Source organism: Phacochoerus africanus, chromosome 15 (genome assembly GCF_016906955.1).
Source record: "Phacochoerus africanus isolate WHEZ1 chromosome 15, ROS_Pafr_v1, whole genome shotgun sequence".
In the NCBI taxonomy this organism is placed as follows: domain Eukaryota; kingdom Metazoa; phylum Chordata; class Mammalia; order Artiodactyla; family Suidae; genus Phacochoerus; species Phacochoerus africanus.
The window spans coordinates 136,102,784-136,127,191 of NC_062558.1; the positions used below are offsets into that span (position 1 = coordinate 136,102,784).

The window sequence follows — 24,408 nt, forward strand, 5'->3', positions numbered from 1 at the left end:
GAAGCAGCAGATCAGATTTACAGGCCATGGAGACCAGACAGCAAACTCTGATGTGTCACTGGGGAGAACAAGCTGGTCAGACGCTGTCTGAGATTAAAAGGGGCTGTGTGCTTCCTTGCGAGAAAAACTGAACGCAAATTGTAAAGGGAAGTTTCTCTGCTGGAAAAAGAGTTAAGGAACCAGTTTGGTTTGGGCGACCCTTCCTTTTTTAAGTTTCCTGCACCTGTGACATTAGGCACTCTTCCTGAACATTACGTAACAAAAGGCAACATTTAGAAATTCAAGGCATTTTAAAATGACCGTCTGGAAGATACTGCTGGCTGCAGCAACACGATGCGAGACAGTTATGATATATGGTTTAGGCCCCTAACGAAGCTGTTATTAAATCAATCTTCTAAACAGCGAGAGCATGTTCACCATGTTGACAGGCCAGTGGCCAGAAGGATGGGCCCAGGGCGGGGACAGCTGGGAGCTGCCTGGCATTAAACCAGGAGCCGAGCATGCTCAGCAGGTGGAGCTCCATGAACTATGCGCTCTTGGATGCTCTGCATTCTGCTCCCTGCTAGTCTTTTGACCTGCGGTCTCATTTCTCTGGGTTGAGGAGCTAATTCAAGTCAGCCGCAGGGACTCCAGTTTTCGGGCTTTCCGTCACTTTGAGATGAGAGGTAATTAACGATTCACATCCAATGACATCACGTTAAAAAAATCCTTCCCCAGTCCCTTCTCCATGAATGCTGGACTCAGGGCCTGTGTGCTGAATGGATCAATGCTCAGGAGAAAAGCAGAAAGCTCATTTGCAAGCACGGAGCTGAGGCTGCCATGATCAGTGCTATTTCAGGCTGGTCACCGTTGTCTGAAAACACACACCCGCTTTCGCTGGCTTGCGACCACTGGATGTGCTTCCGGAAGGAGACCCTCAGGATAGAGGATCCCCATCTTCAGGACGAGGCTCTGCGTGAGCTCCGTGACTCAGAGGCAGGAATTGTCACTTCACTCCTTGGAGCCCTGGGGCGCTTTATGATGTCCCCAAGGGAGGCTGGGCATCTCTGCAGCAGATTGGCCCCCACCCTGGGTCCTGAGCTTCTTCGTGACCATGTCCTATTTGCAACCCTTCAAGCCTCCAGGGACCTAAATACACGTTCTCTCTGCCCTTGTCCAGGTGTCCTGTGTTTCTCATCTGCCACGAGTTCCATCCCACTGATGCCACCTTCTCTCTGGAACTTCACCCTTCACTTACTGGAAACCAATCCCTCTTGCTCTCCAGGCTTGGCATCGCATTTGTTTTTATTTTTTATTTTTATTATTTTTTCAATTTTTATGGCCACACCTGTGGCATATGGAAGTTCCCAGGCTAGGAGTAGAATTGGAGCTGCAGCTGAGGAGGCCTAAGCCACAGCAAAGTGGGATCCGAGCTGCATCTGCGACCTACACCACAGCTCACGGCAATGCTGGATTCTTAACCCACTGAGCAAGGCCAAGGATGGAACCTGCATTCTCATGGAGACTAGTTGGGTCCTTAATCCACTGAGCCTCAATGGGAACTCCCTCAGCATAAGGTTTGGATTATCCCATCAGCCTGGTTGCATTTCTCTCATTCTCACTAGCCTGTGTGTAATCCAGGACAAAAGTTCCTTTTCTCTTCCCTGTATCACCAATAGAGCCAAGCACAGTAGTTCTGTTTTCAATACAACTTTAAAATGTGTTAAAAGTTGCATTCCAGGTCTCTTTATGTGCCAATTCCCTCCAGAGCCACCATTATTTTGTCTTGTCCTAACTCCAGTCCTCTAAAGACAAAGAAGTCAGAACACAATAGTGGGGACATCAAATGGAAGTTCAAAATGACTCAGGGCTCAGGCTACTCAGGGGCCCAAATGGTGCAGGCTACTCATCAAGGTCACTAGGGACCCAAGAGTTATGACATTAAAGAGTCCTGGGGGAAAAAGGCACCTAACACGCAAAGAGTTGGACCAAAGACAGAATGGAAGACAGTTTCCAAAGTGGGAAATAAACATGGCCAATAAACAAATACAACTGACCCTGACCACACCGGGGTTAGAGGCACCACCATCCAAAGTCCACCTGTAACTTCACGGTCAGCCTTCCACGTGTGTAGTTTCACATATTCAGATGCAATCAACTGCACGTCGTATAGTCCTGCAGTATTTACTATTGAAAAAAAATCAGCACATAAGTGGACTCGCACAGTTCGGACCCACAGGGAGGGTCTGCTGTAACTGTGTCTTATTTGCATTTTGACATTAAATAAGAAGAAGACATTTGCACCCATCAAATTAGCAAAGTGTACAGAAATATGTACTCAATTCTAGGGAGCCTATAACAAGACAGAAATTCCCCTACAATGCCAGCGGCACCATATACTGCTCTAACAGTTTTATAAAGCAATTGGCAATATAGAACCAAAGGCATTAAACATTTCCAAATTGCTGACCCAACAATTCTCCTCCCAGGAATATAGCTTAAAAACATAAACAGCATGTGGTCAAAACTGTACACACAAAGACCTACATTAAGTATTATTTATAGTGGTGAAAATTAGGAAAAAAGCTAAATGCCCAATGTTAACAGTTTAAAGTTTTATATCACAGGACCTGAATGTTAGATGACTATTTTATATGTTCACCGAGAAGTTTTAATAACACAGAAAACAGGTCATTCTGATTCATACCTTGATTAAAAGCTGTAACGATGTTGGAAAAAACTCAGTTATGTCAACAACAACTTGAAGAATACACACCATTAAAATCTATTTGTGTAAACAAAGAGGCATTCAATATGCATGTATAGGAAAAATGAGTATTATAATGATGAGCATTAAATTAATCTACACATTTAATTTTTAAAGTCCCCCTGAAATCCTAATGTTTTTATGGACAGCCGACTTAACAACATTCTACTGGAAAAAAATAAATGAATGAGATCTTTTATTTCCTGTAACATGACAGACGAGACACCCCAAAACCCTTTCACTACAAAACAATTAAAAATCTTGAACAGAAACATAAATACCTCTTTACCTACATAGCTCAGCTTGTAGAAGAGTTAAGGAGATGCTTCAGAGCTCAAGAAGAAAAGTGGAGAACAGCTGCTTTGGATTTGAAGACAAATAGAAGGTAGGAAACAAAACCTGGCACCTGAAAATGCAGGACATCAGACTGGACACCAATGCTAGAGGCTCAATTCACAGTCACAGGCTTGAGGCCAAAATTCAAAAAATTTGCTTAGTGTGAGCAACTATGAGCTGAAAATTTAGCATCATGTGAGCTCACCTAAGAGAGCATGGAAATCTCTGGAGAAACTTGTCATCTTATCTAGGACACAAGAGAATTTCCACAGATAAAGTTCCAGTAAGCATGAGCTCGGAATCACAATAACAGAATCTATGAACCAGAAATCACAACATATCCAAGGAATATTCACCATAAGCAAGAGTCAGCAGACAAGCCAAACTACAGAATCAGACCCACAGATGCCCTAGATATTAGGAATACCAGATCCAGGCAATAAAATAAGGGTATGTTTCCAGGAACAAAAGAGTTAATCAAAATTATCAGTGAGGCACAAGAGACTACAAAACCCACCAGGGTAATTTCAAAAAAAGTTAAAAAGTACTCCTGGAAGTAAAAAATATACATTAATTGAGATTTAAAACACCAATGAATACAGGTATAGGTGAAAGTAGAATTAGTGAAATTGAATATGAACCTGAAAAACATTTACTGACCGTATGGTAGAGAATCAAATAAATAGAAAGTGTAAAAGGCAGGCAAGGAGAAAGGAGGATGGAGTAAGATAGTAGGAAATCATCTGATCAGAACTGAAAGGAGATAATAGAGGAAATAAAGAAACAGCTGGAAATTTCCAGAGCTACTAAAAACCACCATCAGATTCGTGCAGCACAATGAATCTGAAAATGACCCAAAAGGAAGCCACATCTAGGAATATCATAATGAAGCTTAACACCCAACACACAGAGAAGATCTTAAAGACAGTTCAAAGACAAGGTCGTAGGGGCGACAGACTGTTGCCTTCTCCATGGCCACAGCAGAAGAGGAGCTGCGACAATATTTTCTTTTTGTTTGTTTTTGTGGGACAATATTTTCAAAGGGCTGAGAGGAAATAACTGTAATCAGAGAATCGTGTACCTTGCAGAGTCTGCTTTCAAGAACACAGTGAAATGAAGACGGTTTTATAATTCCCAGCTTTCCCAATTCCCAAACAAGCCTGGAAGAGTTTACCACCAAAAGTCCCCTCACTTGATGTATCATCGGAAGGAACCCAGAAAATACATGTTTTAGGAAGATGAAAATCGCTGTCGACAGCAAAGTTCTGACAGCAATGAAGAAAAAGTGAGCACAACTATAGAAAACAAGGTAAATCTAAACACTGATTTTATAAAAGTAACATTTAGTTTGAAGGAGCACGAAAGATAGAACCAAAATATATAAGAGCAGCAGATGTGTCTGAGAGAGTGACTGGAGCAGAAGGGCCCTAAGTTAACAAGCCGTCTGCAGCCTGATTATAAATACTGACCGTCTTTTGGTTTTGCTAAGTTCACATGTTAACAATTTCCAGCTGGTCACTGAAACAATAAAAATAAAGAATAGAACTTCCAACTAGCAGAGAAAAAAAACAGAATGAGAAAAAAATTAATTCAATACAAGGCTATTGGAGTTCCCATCATGGCTCAGTGGAAATGAATCTCACTAGGATCCATGAGGACACAGGTTTGATCCCTGGCCTTGCTCAGTGGGTTAAGGATTCAGTGTTGCCGTGAGCTGTGGTGTAGGTTGCAGACGTGGCTCGGATCTGGCGTTGTTGTGGCTGTGGTGTAGGCCAGTGGCTATAGCTCCTATTCGACTCCTATCCTGGGAACCACCACATGCCATGGGCGCAGCCCTAAAAAGACACACACATACAAAAGGCTATTAAAGAGATGGAAAAATAGGACAAATAGAAAACCTAAATAATGTGATAGAAATAAATCCAATACACCAATAATCAAAATAAGTATAAATGGTCTAGATTTTCTAGTTAAAATACATAACTAGTAAAATTTTTCAAAAACAGAAAAGAGTAGTGGTCATAATCTAATCTTTACTTGTCAGATATTAAAGCTTATTATGAAGCTATAATTAAAACAAAGTGAGCTGTACAGCAGCAATTGGCACCGTGTAGATCAACTATACTTTAATAAGAAACAGTGGGGGGAAGAAACCCCAAATGTTATTGGAGTATACACAGAAAATATTGAGAAATGAATGAAAATGAAAAAATCCATATCAAAATTAGAAGGAAACTTTTACTTCGAACTGATTATATGAAAACATTTAATAAAAGCATTTGACTTAAGTTTTCCCCTTAAACTAAAAAAATTTTTAAAAGAAGAATAAACTTAGAAGAGGGTAAACAGACACTTGGAAATAATAGAGTTAAAAGCAGAATCAATGTCATAGGAAATCAACAAATAGAGAAACATCAATGGAACAAAACCCAGATCTTTTCAAAAAATTCAATAAAGTGGCTAAACCTCCAGCTAAACTGATAAGGAAAAAAGAGAAGACTCAAATTACCAGTACCAAGAATAAATGTGGGGGAGTTCCCGCTGTGGGTCAGTGGTATACCTGACTAGCATCCATGAGGACATGGGTTTAAGCCCCGGCCCCACTCAGTGGGTTAAGGATACAGCGTTGCCATGGGCTGCACTGTAGGTCGCAGATACGGCCTGGATCTAGCAATGCTGTGGTGCTGCGGTGTAGGCCGGTGGCTGCAGCTCCAATTCAACCCCTAGCGTGGGAACTTCCACATGCTGCAGGTGCGACCCTTAAAAAAAAAAAAAAGAAAGAAAAAGAAAAAAAGAAATAAAAGAAAAGAATAAATGTGGGCCCATCACTTAATTTGCATGTTAAAAATATTATGAACAACTTTCTGGCAATCGTTTCAGCAACTATGATAAATGGTAAATTCCTTGAAAGACACAAATTACCAGATGTGAGAAGTTATAGAAACCCTGACTAGTCATACAGCAATGAAAGAAACTGAATTCATAATTAAAGCTTTCTCACAAGGGAAAATTCAAGCAGGGATGACGTCACTGGTGATGTCCACAAAACACTCAGGAAATAATGTCAACCTTCCAAAATTGCTCTCAGAAATAGAGACTGCTTCCCAGTTTATCATATAGAGCTGGTATTTTCCTGATATCAAAACCAAAACCATTTAAAAAGAAAATGACATGCCAACAGTCCTTAAGAACATACATGAAAAAAAATTCCTAAAAAGGTTATTAGAATCCAGCAATATGTTTTTAAAAGTATAATGCATCATGACTAAATAGAGCTTAACCTAGAAATATATCATTTAACATATGGAAAGCAACGTAATCCCCCATATTTACAAAATGAAGGAGAAAAATCCTATTATTAACCCAATAGCTTCACTAAAAGTATGCCAGTATTCAACATCCACGCACAATAAAAGCTTTCATCACATTAGGAATGGAAACAAACAATGAAAGAACCTGAATATAAAAACTGGCAAAGGATTTGAACAGACATTTCTCCAAAGAAAATGTACGAATGGCCAACAGGTACATAAAAAGATGTTCAACATTGCTAGGGAATCCTTAGGGAAATGCAAATCAAAACCACGAGATACCACTTTACACCCATTCAGAGAGCTATTCAAAAAAGGACGGGAAGAACTTGGCAGCCTGGAGAGAATGTAAAACGGTGTGACTGTTATGGAAAACAGGATGGTGGGTCCTCAGAAAACTAAATATAGAAGTACACATTATACGGCAATTCTACTTCTGGGTGGATATCCAAAAGAATTAAAAGCAGGACCCAAATATTTGTATAACTACGTTTATAGCAGCATTACTCACAACAGCCAAAAGGTAGAAGCAATCTCAGGCTCCATCGAAATATGGCATTATCCATCCAATAGAATATTACTCAGCCCTAACAAGGAAATGCTGCCCGGTGAGACAACATGGACGAACCTTGAGGACGCAGTGAAATAAGCCAGTCCCAGGAGGGGATATGTATCACCTGGAAGAGGCAACTTCATAGAAACAAAGTAGAAGGGTAGTTGCCAAGGACGGAGGCGTAGGGAGGGTCCCTAATGTTTAATGGTTATGGAGTTTTGTTTTTGCAAGGTGAAAACACTTCTGAGAGTGACTGCAAAACAAAGTGAGTAATATACGTAATGCCACAGAAAAATGATCACAGTGGTAACTGTTGTGATATGTCCATAAGGAAGAGAAGGAACCTTCCTCAACCTGGTAGATGAAATCTACCATCCACCACCCACCCCTGCTAGTCCTCATAGCGAACAAGGGAAGAAGCCAAAGATGCTGACTTTCATCACGTCCACACCAGACTTTTCTGTCTTACCTGGTGCAACAGGAAAGAAAGAAATCGTCAGATACAACTTAGAATAGATTGACAAGGAGATCCTGCTGAATAGCATTGAGAACTTTGTCTAGATAATCATGTTGCAACAGAAGAAAGGCTGGGGGAAAAATGTAATTGTAATGTATACATGTAAGGATAACCTGACCCCCTTGCTGTACAGTGGGAAAATTAAAAAAATTATAAAAAAAAAGAAAGGAATAAATCAAAGGTATCAAGACGGGAAAGGAATAAAACTTTGTTCATTCATAACAGTATCATGTACAGAGAAAATCCTAAGGAATCTACAAAAAACACTAGGACAACTCTTAAGTGCTTTAACAAGATGTCAGGGTTCAACTATTTGTATTTCTATGTGTAATTTTTAGAAGTTAGAAATAAGGAGTTTCTGTTGTGGCTCAGTGGAAACAAACCCGACTAGTATCCATAAGAATGTGGGCTCGATCCCTGGCCTCACGCAGTCAGTTAGGGACCTGGTGTTGCCATGAGCTGTGGTGTCGTTTGCAGAGGAGGCTCAGGTCTGGCATTGCTATGGCTATGGCGTAGGCTGGCAGCTGCTGGTCTGATTTAACCCCTTGGCCTGGGAACGTCCATATGCTGCAGGTATAGCCCTAAAAAAGCAAAGAAAAAAAAAGTTGGAAATGAAATTTGTAAAAAACCAATTTTATTTTTGACAGCTGCACCTGTGGCATATGGAAGCTCCCAGGCCAAGGGCTGAATCAGAACTGGAGATGTCTGCCTATACCACAGCCACAGCAGCACCAGATCCAAGCTGCGTCTGTGACCCACGCTGCAACCTGCAGCAACACTGGATCCCCAACCAACCCACCGTGCAAAGGCCAGTGATCTAACCTGCATCCCCATGTACGCTAGTCAGGTTCTCAACCCACTGAGCCACAATGGGAACTCCAGTATCATTCATTTACAATAGCATTCAGAACATGAAATAAAGATATCTTCAACAAAATACATGAAAAATCTTTATAATGAAAACCCCAAAACACTGTGGAGAGAAATTAAAGATAGATGCAGTGACATGGAAGTCTTCAAAGGCATTAATTAGTTCAAGTGAAAGAAATCTTACACAAAGAAAGCCCAAGTTGCTTTAATTTATATAAATGCCAGAATAAACACAGAAAAAAAAATTAGTGATTTCCAGAGGCTGGAGCAGGGTGTAAATGGACTGAAAAGGATCCAAATGTTTCTCTGAGGTGATAGAAATATTCTGTATGTATATCACTGTGGAATTGACTCCATGCACGCGTACATTAAAATGTGTGCGCTTCAATGGAAGCAAATTACACCTCCATAGAGCTAATCAGTTAACGACAAGCAGAGTGTGGGATCAGCTCAAGAGGGCATTTTTTACTTTTTTTTTTTTTTGGTCTTTTTAGGGCCACACCCACAGCATATGGAAGTTCCCAAGCTAAGGGTCAAATCAGGGCTGCAGCTGCTGGCCTACACCACAGCCACAGCAACTTGGGATTCAAGCCACATCTGTGACCTACACCACAGCTCACAGCAACGCCAGATCCTTAACCCATTCAGCGAAGTCAGGGATCGAACCCATGTCCTCATGGCTACTAGTTGGGTTCATTATCACTGAGCCATAAATGGAACTTCAAGAGGGCATTTTTTAAATATAAAATTAAACTTTGAAAAAAGTATGATGGTAGCCAGCCTCTCACCACCTGAATCCCGTGGTTATGAGATAGCATCAAAAGCCACCATTTCACACGGAGGAGTATCTGGAAGATTCCCCACCATTCAAATCCATACATGGTAACAGAATAGCTCTAGTGAGTCATATAACATTCTAGCGGCATGAACATCTCTAGAAGAAAACCACTGCATACGTCAGGAAAATCCTATATAAACACAAATTCCATATTTGATTAGCATTTCCAAAGAGTAAAGAAATAATGGATCATCCCATCAATAGTCCATAGACAACTGGGAAACCATTTATGAAAACTAGATCCCAACCTTACACCCTCTGAGCAAATATATCCACAGAGATTACGGATTTAAATAAAGGAGCTCGAGAGGAATGTCCTCGAGGCCATTCGAAGCCCGTCAGTGAAAACAAAGGGGAAAGGATTAAGAAAATAAAAACATCTGAATGTCAAAAATTACCATAAACAGACATGATGACTAAATGCAACGTGGTATCCTGGATGGGATTCTGGAGCAGAAAAAGGACAAGAGGGGAAAAAACTGGTATAATCTGAATCAAGTCCATAGTTAGTAGTACTGCAGCAACATCCATGGCTTAGTTCAGACCTGGGAATCCCTAATGCAAGCGGTTTTGCTCCCCAGGGAAGGTTTGGCAAAATGTCTAGAGACATTTCTGTTTGTAAACTAGCGAGAAAGGGGGAGGCGCTTCCCTCATCTCATGGTTCAAGGCCAGGGCTGCTGCTAGAAACTGCAATGCACAAGACAGCCCCCACAGCCAGGCATCATCCAGCCCAAGGTGTGAGCGGTACCGAGGTTGAGAAACCCTGGCTTAGATAAAAGAACTGCGATTATGAGAAGATATACACACAGGAGATACAGGGAGTCCCCGGACTACCTTTCTAATTCTTCTGTTCACCTAAAGTCATTTCAAAATCCAAAGTTTAAAAAAGTATAATAAACGGCATTAAAATATAAATACAAAAGGCTATTTTTAGCCTAAATAAAAATTCAAAAGGAAAAAGGCTCAAGAAAAATGGTCAAAGAAAATAGAGAGGAAACTTACAAAAGAATATCGATGTATAACAAACACATAAGAGAGTTCAACTTCTCCATCAAAAAATGCAAATTAGTATATCATAAATATTATTTTTCATTTACCAAAATCGCATGAAAGTTTTTGTAATGTCAACACCCAGTGCTTGTGTGTTCCAGGCAGCCGTTATTTAGGTAGTGATAGTGTAGCTTGACACAACCATTGCAGAGTATCATTTGTAAATCTATATTGAAGAGCCCTAAAATTGTACCTCTCCTTTCACCCAGAAATTCTGGGAATCTGGCTGAAAGAAATCACATAAAATGCCCACAAACAAGGACATTTTGTGGAGGACAAATGTCCTCCACAAGGACATTTATTGACACATTGTTATAAAAAAGGTACAAATGAAAACAATCTATTGAAGAAAATTAAAAAAAAAATAGCTTAAATAAATCTTTGCAATGGAAGCCTGTGTCATTATTAAATGATGGATAGAGAAATATGGAGGATATGAAAGGGAACTTGAGAATCCATTGCTGAGAAAAAGCAGCCTCTAGAGTGATGCTTTGTATCAACCTCTGTTTAAGGAAAAAATGTTTAAAAAAGAAAAGCTTGTGACATATATGAGAGGATCCGAGGAATCTCTTTGGGAAGGTCTATTGAAACATTAAGAGTGATATTGTCTGTGAGTAGTGGGGTTATGGTTGGTTTTAAGTTTTTTAAACAAGGCCAGATCCTTAACCAGGGCACTCTGCTGGCTGGTTTTTATTTTCCCCTTTACGCTTTTATCTATGTTTTAATTCTTACAAGGTGCATGCTTTACTTTTTCAATAAGAGGGAGGAAAAACATTACGAAAGCAATGGCATCAAAGAAGAAGCTGAGTACATTTACGCCCTTTGCTACGCAGCATTTTCACAGATATTTCAGCCCTGGAGAGAAACCACAGTGGGACCAGCAGTGCCAGCAACTACAGGGGTCCTTGCGGCTGAGAGAATCGCGACGAGCTTCGCCGCCACAAATCACATCATCACGGATTCCCCCTGGTGTCTCGCTCAGCTGCATCTCCCAATGCACCACCCTGTGATGTTCAGTGCATTTCAGGGACCCCTCTCCCAGCCTCCGGTGCTCCATCTCCACAGCTCCTTGGCTACTTTTCCTGGTTTACAGTGGGTCACATGGTCTTATACACACACACACACACACACACACACACACACGTGTATTTATGAGAATGCAGGACAGGATGCCACAGAAACTCAGGCACCTATTCACTATCTATATGGGTCATCTAATCAAAATCACCTCTCCTTAAGAATGGATATTCCCCATCTACTTAGAACACCAGAGCCATTTATCTGCTGAACATACGCCAAAGATTCCATATTGCTTTCTCCAGCTCTGCAAGCCTGGCCCTTCACGTTAGCTTCTGGCCCAAGGAGGGAGCAGATTTGCAGTAGAACTTTACATACTTCACCCCTTCATTTCAGCCAGCTTGTACCTTTCGAAGTGGGAAAGACAAAACAAAGTCAGAGCACCAAATATCACCTTGGCTCTCTGCAGATAGGCAAGAGATGGCCCTCCAAGGCGGTTCTGAATCATCTAACAGACGCGGTAGAAGGAGAAACATCAGGAGCGGCAAGGGTCAAGTCCTCTGTGAGGTTAAGAACCAGAGATGCTCAGAAGGTGCCCAACTCCAGGAAGAGGAAGAGTGGAGATTTCTATTCCTGAAGGGCCACGTCAATGAAATTATGTAACATGGACGACCCACAGCTTTAATGTAGGCTCGTGACCCAAGACCAAAACACAATGAAAACAAAGCCAGTTCTACAAAAGGCCGAAATGGTGCAAATCTATACAAATGCTTCAACTAACTGAAAACGGATTAAGAAAATGCAAATCAAAACTACCATGAGATACCACCTCACACCAGTCAGAATGGCCATCATTAATAAATCCACAAATAACAAGTGCTGGAAGGGTTGTGGAGAAAAGGGAACCCTCCTGCACTGTTGGTGGGAATGTAAACTGGTACAGCCACTATGGAGAACAGTTTGGAGATACCTTAGAAATCTATACATAGAACTTCCATATGACCCCACAATCCCACTTTTGGGCATATATCCGGACAAAACTCTACTTAAAAGAGACACGTGCACCCGCATGTTCATTGCAGCACTATTCACAATAGCCAGGACATGGAAACAACCCAAATGTCCATCAACAGATGATTGGATTCAGAAGATGTGGTATATATACACAATGGAATACTACTCAGCCATAAAAAAAGAATGACATAATGCCATGTGCAGCAACATGGATGGAACTAGAGAATCTCATACTGAGTGAAATAAGCCAGAAAGACAAAGACAAATATCATATGATATCACTTATAACTGGAATCTAATATCCAGCACAAATGAACATCTCCACAGAAAAGAAAATCATGGACTTGGAGAAGAGACTTGTGGCTGCCTGATGGGAGAGGGAGGGAGTGGGAGGGATCGGGAGCTTGGGATTATCAGACACAACTTAGAATAAGGAGATCCTGCTGAGTAGCATTGAGAACTATGCCTAGATACTCATGTTGCAACAGAACAAAGGGTGGGGGAAAAAAATGTAAATGCAATGTATACATGTAAGGATAACTTGATCCCCTTGCTGTACAGTGGGAAAATAAAATTTAAAAAAAAATTGTAAAAAAAAAAAAAAGAAAATCTGAATTTTTGTTGTGTTTGTTTTTAACTTCTGACCCTATAGGCAATCACTGCCTATGGGGCCAGTCTATATGCTCTTCCCCCAGACTGTGTGTTTTCATGTTCTTTCAGATCATTTATCTCAAAAATCAGAGTGGGAAAGAGCAGACATGTGAGGGAGTAGGTTCTAACCGTAAGTGCCATGACAGAGGCTGCGCTCCCCGCAAAAAAAAAACATGTGCTGTGCGCCTGCCCCAAGAAACCTGGGGGATGTCAGCCTTGAAAGCCTGACAATTACCCCTAAGTAGTGAGAGTCAATATGTAGAGTAGAAGGGACACGCTGTCCTGCAGGACAGGACTGTCCTTGAAGAGTAGCACAACGTGCCACCCCCAAATACATCACTTGGCATAAGGATTATTTTCAGCGAAAAGCAACTGAGAGAAACAGCACCCGAACAATTAACATAACAAATTTTACTAACTAGCCTTCATCATTTACACTTAGTTTCTTCCACACAGTTACCCTCCCCCATTGACAACCTTGGAAGCCCCAAACTGCTTTCCTTTGTCCTGATATTACTGTTCTTTGTTGGAGATGCCATGTCAGACAGAGTTCTAAACCACTGCTTTGAGTTAACTCATTTTCCTCTGGTTATCGCTCATGTACCTACGGGGAACACGTGCTATCAATTTCTGTTTGTTTTCCTCTTGCTAACCTGTCTTTGGTGATAGGGGCCCCAGAGAGAGCTTTGAGGGGTGGAGGGAAAGTAAATTTTCCTTCCTTACGACCTTCAAACAGAGCTCTTAACCAAGTGGGCACCGACTCAGATTCCAGTATGGGGTCCAACACAAGCATTTTTTAAAAAGCATCCTCCGTATGTCTGATGCCCCCTCCCCTGATTAAGGACACCTTTTCTACACTCTGATGACAACCACTGAACCCTGCAGAATCACTAGAATCCCCTTATGTGAACCATGGTACTGCAGCCACAGTAATGCCTTCACATGGCTGTCACCTGACACGGGAAACTAGTGACCCTGTGACAACAATGTGCAGAAGACTTCTGCATTTAACCACAAACTACCTGGACCCCATAGTTGAAGGTGAATTTATGGGCTGGTCCTATCATTATCTTTTTTTTTTTTTTTGTCTTTTTTGCTATTTCTTGGGCCGCTCCTGCGGCATATGGAGGTTCCCAGGCTAGGGGTCGAATCGGAGCTGTAGCCACCGGCCTATGCCAGAGCCACAGCAACGCAGGATCCGAGCCACGTCTGCAACCTACACCACAGCTCACGGCAACGCCGGATCATTAACCCACTGAGCAAGGGCAGGGACCGAACCCGCAACCTCATGGTTCCTAGTCGGATTCGTTAACCACTGCGCCACGACGGGAACTCCCTATCTTTCATCTCTTATTCTCTAAAGCCAGTTAGTAACTCTAAAAATAAAATTACGTGTTTTGGAAGAATCTGAGCTTCTGCTTTAAAATAGTTGGGAAAATAGCAGAAAAAGAAAAAGAAAAAGAAATCATCAAGCTGAAGGAATAAGTAAACGCACTACCTATTTCCCCCATTTCCCTAATTTTTTCCAGGGTCATCCCTATCTGGAAAACTTTTCCTTATAGAACGTTCCTACCACTTCCTCTTCCTAAGACCATGTCTAGATTAACTCCCTGCAGACAGCACCAGTGATACTGAAGACGATAATCATGAAATGTGCTGACTTCCCACCAGTGCCCAGGGCTCCCCGGGTGAATGACCTCATGGAGGTCAGCAAATAGCAGCGTCTGAATGGAAACCCACATGGACCTCATGCCCAAATCCACAGTGGTTTTTGTCACTGTTTCTCATTCATGTATAGAGGGTGGGTGTGCAGTTGTATAATTTAAAAGATCAGACCCTTAGCCTATTAGGGTGCTACAGGCCTTGAATTCATTTCTCTTAATCTATCCTGGCAGACCTGAGCAAGGAGCCTACTAGAAGGACCGTTTCCCAAACAACATGAAGACACAAGCCTTCCTACAACTGAAGGAGTGAACTCCGAAAGAGGAAAGCTCTTTTCTCCGGAGAGACAGCGGGTGTGGCTGACACCAGCATCGTTTAAAGACCAGGCGGACTCCGGGGAATGTTCAGAACATCATATCCAAGGTGACGGGGGTGGGGGGAAGGTATGGTCTCATCAAGGTACCCAAATAAACAGGCACAAACCAAAAACCCGCTAAACATTTTGCAACAATGTTCAACATTAAATTTGACCACCTGAAGGATAATAAAGTTCTTCCATGACAGTACTTGACTGTTTTTTTAGGGCCACACCCTCAGCACATGGAGGTTCCCAGGTTAGGGGTGAAATCCGAGCTGTAGCCACCGGCCTACACCACAGCCATGGCAACGTGGGATCTGAGCCGAGTCTGCAACCTACAGCACAGCTCATGGCAATGCCGGATCCTTAATCCACTGAGCAAGGCCAGGGCTGGAACCCGCAACCTCATAGTTACCAGTCACGTTCACTTCCACTGCACCACAACGATACTTGGCTATTCTTACTGAGTTCTTGGAGAGAGACAGTATTTCGAAACTTTTTCCTCCATTTTAAAACCAAGTGGGGATGCCATAGTTCTCCCTCTCCTTCTCAAAACCTACCTCTGGACGGAGAGTCTTACCTGGCTCCCCACCCTTTCCTGGCCAGGGAGGCTCTGGATATGACCATGGGGAGAAGTGGTTTCAGAAGGAAAGGCGGCGAGCCTTGAAGTGACCCTGACATCAGCAAGGCTTTGCTGGGTCATCCTCTGCCCAGCACCCAGCTCCTGAGAAAGGGCTGTGTGCCAGGGCTCACGACTGCACGCGGAGAGCTCAGCGCCACTGACCCACACTTGGGTGCTGACTTTCAGTCCGAGGCGGTCTAGAAGAAGGAAAATGGGCCCCAGGACGTAGTGAATCCATCACCTTCCAGGCAATAATATTCCTGCGCAGCAGGTCCTTGAGAGGTAGAGCTACAGAGATGCCTGCGGCCAGGTCACAGTCTGGTGAGCAAGGAGACGGCCAAACGGAGGGTCCACAGCATCGGTGGGCTGTCAGGAGGCAGGGGCACAGGGCCAGCCAAGGGTTCTCAACCAAGGAGGACTCTGTCATCTCCCCCACAACGCAGATAGTCTGGAGACATCTGTGCGTCACGGGGGGCGGGCAGCTATTGGCATCTACTGGGTAGAGGCCAGGGAGGCTGTTAAACATCCCACATGCACAGACCGCCCCTGCAACAGAGTCCTCTGGCCCCCAGTGTTGATACCTCCAAGGCCTAGTGAGGGAAGGGAACACTGGGCTGGGGGTGGTCACTGAGTCAGCTTATGGCCAAGGTCAAGGTGAGAAGCTGGAATCATGAAGCAAAAACATTCCCTTTCACTAGCAACCAGAGATGCCAGCTCAAACCACAGCAGAGCAGCATTTGCCATCCGGAAATTTGCAAAGATTTGCAAAGAAACGGTTAATTCTGGCCAAGCACACATGGCAAAGGCCTTTGCCCAGGTTTCCCCTGGAGTCTAATTTGGCATGTGTGTCAAGAACCTTAAAAAGGTTGAGACAACTCATTGCAAAGATTTTTTTCAAAATCTTTGAAAAAAATCCAGCCTACAGAAAAGCCTTCTGCACCAAGGATTCCCATTAATTTTACTCTGAAAAGTGAAAACCGAGAAGCTACTTTAAGGACCAACAGTAAAGAAATAAACTATGATATATCCGTAAAACACACCATTTCATAGTCAATAAAAGTTATCTTTGTAAAGTACTGCTAATATCAGGAAAAATTTATGATGTAGTGCTAAGTGGCAGAGACCCAGAGGGAAATTACATATGCAGCAAGATCTTAGCTGTTTAGAAGAAAAAAGAGACATGCACAGAAAGCAAATGGAAGAAAATATATCAAACCATAAACCATGACTATTTGAGGGTACTGAGCTTTTTTTTTTTTGTCTTTTTAGGGCTGCACCCATGGCATATGGAGGTTCCCAGTCTAGGGGTTGAATGAGCACTGTAGCCACCGGCCTATACCACAGCCCCAGCAACAGGGGATCCAAGCTGAGTCTGCAACCTACACCACAGCTCACTGCAACACCAGATCCTTAACTCACTGAGCAAGGCCAGGGATCAAACCTGCATTCTCATGGATACATGAGCTTTTTATTTTGTTTTTTTGTTTGTTTGTTTGTTCTTCTTGGCTGCCTATAATGCATTAATTTTATAGTCATGAAAATACATCTGTTTAGAAATTTCAGGACGATACTAAAGGCTTGAGTGAGGACAGCAGCTATGGACCAAGGGGTGGGCATGAGGACTTTCCACCTTACCAAAGATGGGAGAAGAAGGAAGAGTTCAAAGATGACTCCAACATGTGAGCCTGGGGTCCAGGAAGTACGGGCACCCATACCAAGAGTGGGAAAAATCTAAGTAGACAGGTGACAGCGGTGACCTGGGATGTGCTATCTGTTCCATCAGGAGGCCATGGGAGCACAGTCTGGTGCATGAGCACAGAGTCTACCCCACCCCCACGAAATTAGCTGGAAAATAAAGGTAAATAATGTTCCTATCCCCCACGGACTTTTAGGGAGGAGCAAGTGGATTGAAACCCATGAAGAATCAATAGTCAAGACATGGAAGCAACCTAAATGTTCAACAGAGGACTGGACAAAGACGCCGTGTATATATGCAGTGGAATATTACTTGGCCATGAAAAGAATGAAATAATGCCATTTCCAGCAACATGGATGGACCTAGAGATTCTCACACTAACTGAAGTCTGACAGAGAAAGAAAAAAAAAATCACATGATATCACTTATACGTGGAATCTAAAATATGGCACAAGTGAACCATCTATAAAAAGAGAGACTTGCAGACAGAGAGAACAGACTTGTGGTTGCCAAGAGGGAGGGGGAGAGAGTGGAACAGATTGGGAGTTTGGGGTTAGTAAATGCAAACTATTAGATTTAAAACGGATAAGCGATGAGGGCCTGCTGTACAGCCCAGGGAACTCTATCCAATCTCTCAGGATGGACCATGATGGAAGATAACATAAGAAAGGCAATATATATATGTTTGTGACTGGATCACTTTGCTGTATAGCAGAAGTTGGCACATTATAAACCAATGGTACTTTAATTTTAAAGTTAAAAAAAAAAGGAAGAAAAGAAAAGGCAGAGAGGAATCCAAAAAACATGGTTACGGAGGTCAAGGATGAGGGCTTTGCCCTCTGACTCTGAGCATCTTTCTTACCCGAAAATCACATTTGTCTCAACAGCTATTGTGACAGGAGACCAGAGTCGGAAAAACGAATAAATGGACGAACAAGGGGAGACAAGTTCAAAATATAATCTGGTCTAGTTCTCTCTTTCCACAGACAAGAAACGGAGACCTGCCCGGGCCCCCAGGGCTCACCCCTCTTCTGCAAAGGCCCAGACAGTAAACACCGCAGGCTGTGTGGGCCACACGGTCCGTCTCAACTACTCAGCGCTTCTGCTGCATCGCAAGAGCAGCCACAGGACATGTGACTGCACCAGCCTGGCTGCGTTCCAGTGGAACTGGCAGAACAGGTGGAGGTTTGCTCAGCCCTGATCTCAGCTGTCACTGTGTCCCCAGGGTCCCATTTCATTGTCCATTTGTCAGCTGAATTGAATCCTCCCTGGCTTCCCTGGCCGTTAACAACAAAACAAATGGACACAAAAGCTCATTCGGCCTCGTTCTCCTCTTAAACTTGCCCAACAAGAGGGCAGAGGCCCAGGCTTGCTCACCTGGTCCTCGAAAACCTCCCATGGCAGGAGGGTGCACGGTGTCGGCCTGAGTGCTGGCTGCCCCTGGAACAGGGTGGACACGTCCCCGTCAGACTGGAGGCAGCCTGGGACCCGCAGAGTTAGACACACGCGGGCACTGCCCATCACCAGGGACCCGTCACCCCACCCGATCGTTCATCAGTGGCAACCGTGTGGGCTTTACCTTCTGCACAGTCTGAGAATCTGACCATGTCTCGGCACCACGGCCACCCTCTTGCCAGTCACCACTCCTGCTCGATTGTTCCACATACATTTGCTGAGTGAATGAATAGATGACAAGGGTAGGACCAGTCGGGGAAGTGTGAGAGCCTTCCCGGGGCAAAAGCAACGCTCCAGGCGAACGGCCGAAGGCTTCGGAAGGGAGTTCCCGCTGTGGCACAATAGGATTGGTGGCATCTCTGTAGCACTGGGACACAGGTTCAATCCCCAGCTGGACACAGTGGGTTAAAGGATCCTGTGTTGTCATAGCCGCAGCCTAGGTTGCAACTGCAGCTCAGGTCTGACCGCTGGCCTGGGAACTCCATATGCTGTGGGTGAGATGAAAAGAAAAGAAAAAGGCCTGGGAAGAACCAGAGCCTGCTTGCAGGGAAGGGGGCTTCGTAGGCAAAGGGAATAGCAGGGCAAGGGCAGAAAGAGAAGCGGGTGCCTTTGGGGAGCAGGGCGGCGAAGAGTACACAATCCAGAGTAATAAAAGGTGCTTAGATGTGTGGAGTGCCTGTCAAAAACAAGCACAAATAAACAAACACAAGACAATGAACGTCCAGGGTGGGACAGTGGAATTCTCTGCACACAGGTGCTAAGGCCCATACCCCACAGCCCCCGGTCCAACCTTGCAAAATTCTTGACTTGTTTTAGAAAGATTCCGCAGGCCACAGAGTGGACAGGGAAGATTAGCTGGCAGAACGGGCAGCTGAGAGGCTCTCGGACCCTCCTGAGAAGGAAAGGTGTAGACCCCTTGCTGCTGGAGGGCCTATAGGAAAATGGCCCTCAACTGTCCAGCACGACCTTGGCAGCTGGCAGACTGGCCCAAGGTCACATCCTCTTCCCAGGGGTATAAAGGCCCAGTGCTCTGGCCTCCAATCAGAATAACTCTGAAGGGCCAGCCCAAAGTCAGAGTCGCCTTGGGCTTTCCTCACCACTATATCACAGATATAGTCTCTGTTCTCTGCCCAGCCCTGCTTTCCACTCCCATCCACGAGCGTCCTTTCCACGAGCGCTCTGCAATAAGTGTCCACTCATCTCCACCCCAGAGCTGGATTTCCAGAGACTCCAACATGAAACACTGGCCAATGGGGTCACGTCTTAGACGACAGAGGATAAGGAGCAGGCAAATTATGGCCGGCAGACCAAATCGGGCCCACTGCCTGTTTCTGTACATAAAGTTTTATTGAAACACAGCCAGGCTCACATATTTATGCATCATCTGTGGCTGCTTTCATTCAGCAAGGGCAGCGCCGAGTAGCTGCTAAGGAGACCGCATGGCCTGGGAAGCCTAATATAATTGCTTCCTATCCTTTTACAAAGAAAAAAAAATTTTTTTTCCCCAGTTCTACACCATTAAAGAAAAATCAGGGAGTTCCTGTTGCGGCTCAGTGGAAATGAATCCGACTAGAATCCACGAGGATGCAGGTTCGATCCCTAGCCCTGGGTTAAGGGTTAATTCCGTGGGTTAAGGATCCGGTGATGCCATAAGCTGTGGTGTAGGTTGCAGATGCAGCTCAGATCCTGTCTTGCAGTGGTTGTGGCGCAGGCCAGCAGCTGCAGCTCCAATTCAACCCCTAGCCTGGGAATTTCCATATGCCACGGGTGCAGCCATAGAAAGGAAGGAAGGAAGGAAGGAAGGGAGGGAGATCACATTTTTAAGTAAGGGTTCCTGGCATGTCTTCCGGCCTCACTGGTAAGAAGTCTTCATGGGACTGGGGAGCTGGGTGTCGGGCAGGTGTCGGTGGTCCACGTGGCATGTACACATGTAATGCCATGTAATCTTCCCCTGGATGGTCTAAGGGGTCTCTGCCTGAAATAAACCTCAGGACTAATGTATTAGATGATGGAGTAACAACCCTAGTAGACACACTAGTCACTTGGTGACCCGGCAAGGGTTTGCCCCTCCCCTGCCATCCCCACCTCTGGCCACTAGTGATAGTAAACCCCACTGGGGACTTCTCAGACCAACGCCAGTGAAGCCTGTGCAGACCCGGCAATTCCAAGACAGAGGGTCCACACAGCATCAGCGTCTGCAGCAGGGGGATGGGGGCAAACTGTGCCACGCAGCTGTGTCTTTCCCTGAAGCATCTAACCCAACCACGCGGTTCTGCACCGTCTACCTGGGGGTCTTGGGAATAGGGGAAAGCCTCAGATCCGGGCCTTGAATGTGAAAGGAAACTGCCAATACTGGTTTAGATATGCAACACCCAGTGAGAAGACAAACACGCAGACCGATCCTGTGTACCCTACAGAACATAGAAGAATGGATTTCAGGCTGGGAAGGATTTCTGAGCCAGTACGTTTTAACAGCATCAAATGACATGGCTGGTTACATTTAATTAGAAATTAACTGTGTGGCTTTCTCTCCTAATAGATTCTACCAGGGTAACTGGGCACCAAATGCTGGTATTGCCTGCCCAGGAGTGGTCTTCAAACATCACCTTGGAAAGTGATAGTGGAGATGGGGGCCCACCCTTGAGAATCCTCACCATCCTAACGTGGGGACCAGGATGGCCCAGCGGGAGCAAGCACACAGGACTGCTCTCAGCTCTGGCGCCTCATGGCCAGGTGGGCTTGGGCAAATTAAGCTTCAAGCCTCATCTGTCCTGCCTGCAAAATAGGAACGACGATATTCTCTTTACAGGAGGCTGTGGGTGACTCGAAGCAATGAATACAATGGTTGCAGCCCAGAGCCAGGCATCTGAGATTTCCACAGTATGTGTTGTGGGTATTGGTAGGATGATGGCGATGGAATCAATTCTTCCTCACAACAGATGCTGGGATCTGTACAAAGCCCATCTAGCAGGTGATAGCAGGATGCTTCTAATAGTGGAGGTGTGAGTAATAAACATACCAGGACTGAGGAAATGAACAAGAGGGAACCAATTTCTAAATCCTCAGCCTCTGAAAAGAGAGCAGGTACCGCCAGGTCTGTTAGAAGGCTACAGCCCAGCAGACATGGCCAATCGGCACCACAAAATGCATTTGATGGTGTCCCATTTTCCCTAATCTTAGTAATCTTTCTGGGTGCGTGGTCTGGATGCTCATTCAAGAATGCAATTTATAGGACTCTCTGTCTGATGACCTAATGACTAGAGCTAAAATTGCTTTGCCTCCATTTGCAGAATCATCCAGATTGCACCTACCTTGCAGCTGAGCATCACTAAGTCAGCCAGCAAGGATACTGCTCATTCGGTATTTTGGAAGCCTTCAGATAAAAAGAATCAGATTCAGCAATGACGGAGTAGGAAGATCCCTAATAGCAAGTGTAGCCACGGGAGGCTGTCAAGAATGCCTCAGCCAAGATCCCAGCTTCAGAGGGAAAAATACAAACAGTTCCTTGGAGATTTAATAAGCATTGCCCCTGTCAGAAAGCACATGCAGTGAGGGCTACAAAGCTTTGTCAAGACTGAAGGTCAGAGAGCTCACCCTTGAAGCCTTGTGTGGATTATGCCAGGAACCGACTGAGGTCATTAGAATCCAGGGTTTTGCTTATAAATTTCAGCCAAGAATTCCATAGTGTGGACAAGAAGTGCTTTCTTGTCACCTGGGAAGAAATACATTCTATTGTAAATGAGTTTCTGAGTGAGAGCACACACCAGTACAGGGACGGATGTGTGTGTGTGTGTGTGTGTGTGTGCGTGCGCATGCACGCGCATTTGCAAACACTGAGGCATGTGTCCCAAACAGCAAACCCAAGATTCTACAGATCTGAACATTTTGTTTGTTTGTTTTTGTTCTTTAGGGCTGCACCCGTGGCATATGGAGGTTCCCGGGCTAGGGGTCTAATCAGAGTACAGCTCTGAACTTTAAGACTAAGGGACCAGAGTCTCATGCAACCTCTTTCCCTGACAGATTTCACGTCAGAAAGACAGAGCAGCAAGTTCTGCAAGCTTAAGAAGACCTGGGAGAACACCGAGTCCCTCCCCTCTGCAGTTTCCTGATGAGGAAACAGGATCAGTTAGTGTGGCTGCTCCAGGGTCAGTGTGCTGCAAAATAATAGATCAGCAATGCTAAAAATGTGATCCGGTTTCCACGAAATCTCTCCTTCCTCCAGTGGTAGGATGAGGCCACGGGACGTAGAGCCACTCAAATGCTGCAGATCTGACTCTCTGGGATGAGAGCTATTCTGAGGCCCAAGGGACGTAGAAATGAACGCACACTCTTTGCCTGAGAAAATCGGTTACACGAGCAGTTGTTTCACACACGCACAATCAAAGATCTGCTCCGTGCCAAAGCCCAAACAAGATGGGGCAGTTTTCTCTGCTCATGCTCCTCCGAGATAAGTGTTTGTGACCTGGCTCTAGTGATTTTTAAGCATCTTTTGAAGAAAGTGCTAAGAATCCAAACGATCATTTCAATACCAGGAGGACAAAGACTAAGGTGTGCTTCAATGGGAAGCAGGCAACAGTGTAGGCAGTATATTTCCAGACTCTCCATCAGAAAGGAAGAAGAAATGGCTGGCTTGAGCGATTTCTTTAAAAACCAAAGTGAGGCCCATCTTCGCAACCCTGGCAGCTGCTTCCATTTCCTCTCCTGCCATAAGGCTGCACGGCTCGGAGGCATTTGACGGTCCCTAATCAATCTGCAAGGCATGTCAAATTCCTTCAAAAATCTCCGAGCATCCAATATATATACACTTGTTAAAATTAATTACATCATTTAACATTTCTATGCACATTATAGCTTTAAAATGGTTTACAGTCATTTTTATTAATTAATAAAGCTTTTAATGGACAAAAATTGCACCGTAAAATTACTATGCATATGCTGCTTTTTCAATTTTACTACTGTCTTTAAATATTTCCCCCAAGTGGAAAGTCACTAATTCATAAACCAGTCTCCTGCAGAAAGTAGAGCTGAAAGTCGGAAGTTTACACAGAGAAGGAGAGACATCTGGCCTCTGGCCAAGGCTTACTCCCCTCACAACCCCAATCTCCCAAGAAAGGTGAAGGGTGCCCAGGACAGCTGACCTTGGGGATTCTGCTTGACCTGGCAATGGTGAAAGGCGACAAATCCCAGTGATCTGCCCCGAAACACAATGACAGAAACAGAAAACTGCTGCTCTTGCTGTGTGGCGTGGGGGGGGGGGAGTCTCCAGTTTGCCTCGTTTTGAACATGTCCCACAATTACTACACACTTACACACAGACGCACATTACAGGGCACTGGGGTCTGGTTTCTAAGGCCAACCCATCAATATCAACTACCCGATGGGCAGGTAAAAGGGCAGCCCTCTGGACGTTTCCAGATGCGCAGATGATCGGACCAAAGGGACAAAACATCTGGGAGTGGACGGCCCTTGGTTCTTCTCACCCTGTTTTGGAACCATGAGAGCCCAAACGAACTTCACCTTGGGGTCTAGTTTCCCACTCATTACATGTGGTCCAGAGCTGTTGTTGGAAATAACCATTGGAGGAAAGGCCTTCCTGAATCTACAAAAGACCATCACAGAAAATCTCTCCTAACCAGACACCAGCACGGAGCTGTGGATGGACAGCTCTGAGTGGAGCAGATAATGCAGCTACTGAGAGCCGCGTCTTGGAAT

General features: G+C 44.4%; 1 protein-coding gene across 1 annotated transcript in view; it reads right to left on the reverse strand.

The window, feature by feature from the left end:
* Positions 1–24,408, reverse strand: part of LOC125117016 ((E2-independent) E3 ubiquitin-conjugating enzyme FATS-like) — a 48,368-nt gene that overhangs the window by 19,827 nt on the left and 4,133 nt on the right. Inside the window, exon 3 of the mRNA XM_047762691.1 lies at positions 18,619–18,681. Coding sequence (XP_047618647.1) covers positions 18,619–18,681 — 63 coding nt within the window. The remainder of the gene's footprint in view (positions 1–18,618; positions 18,682–24,408) is intronic.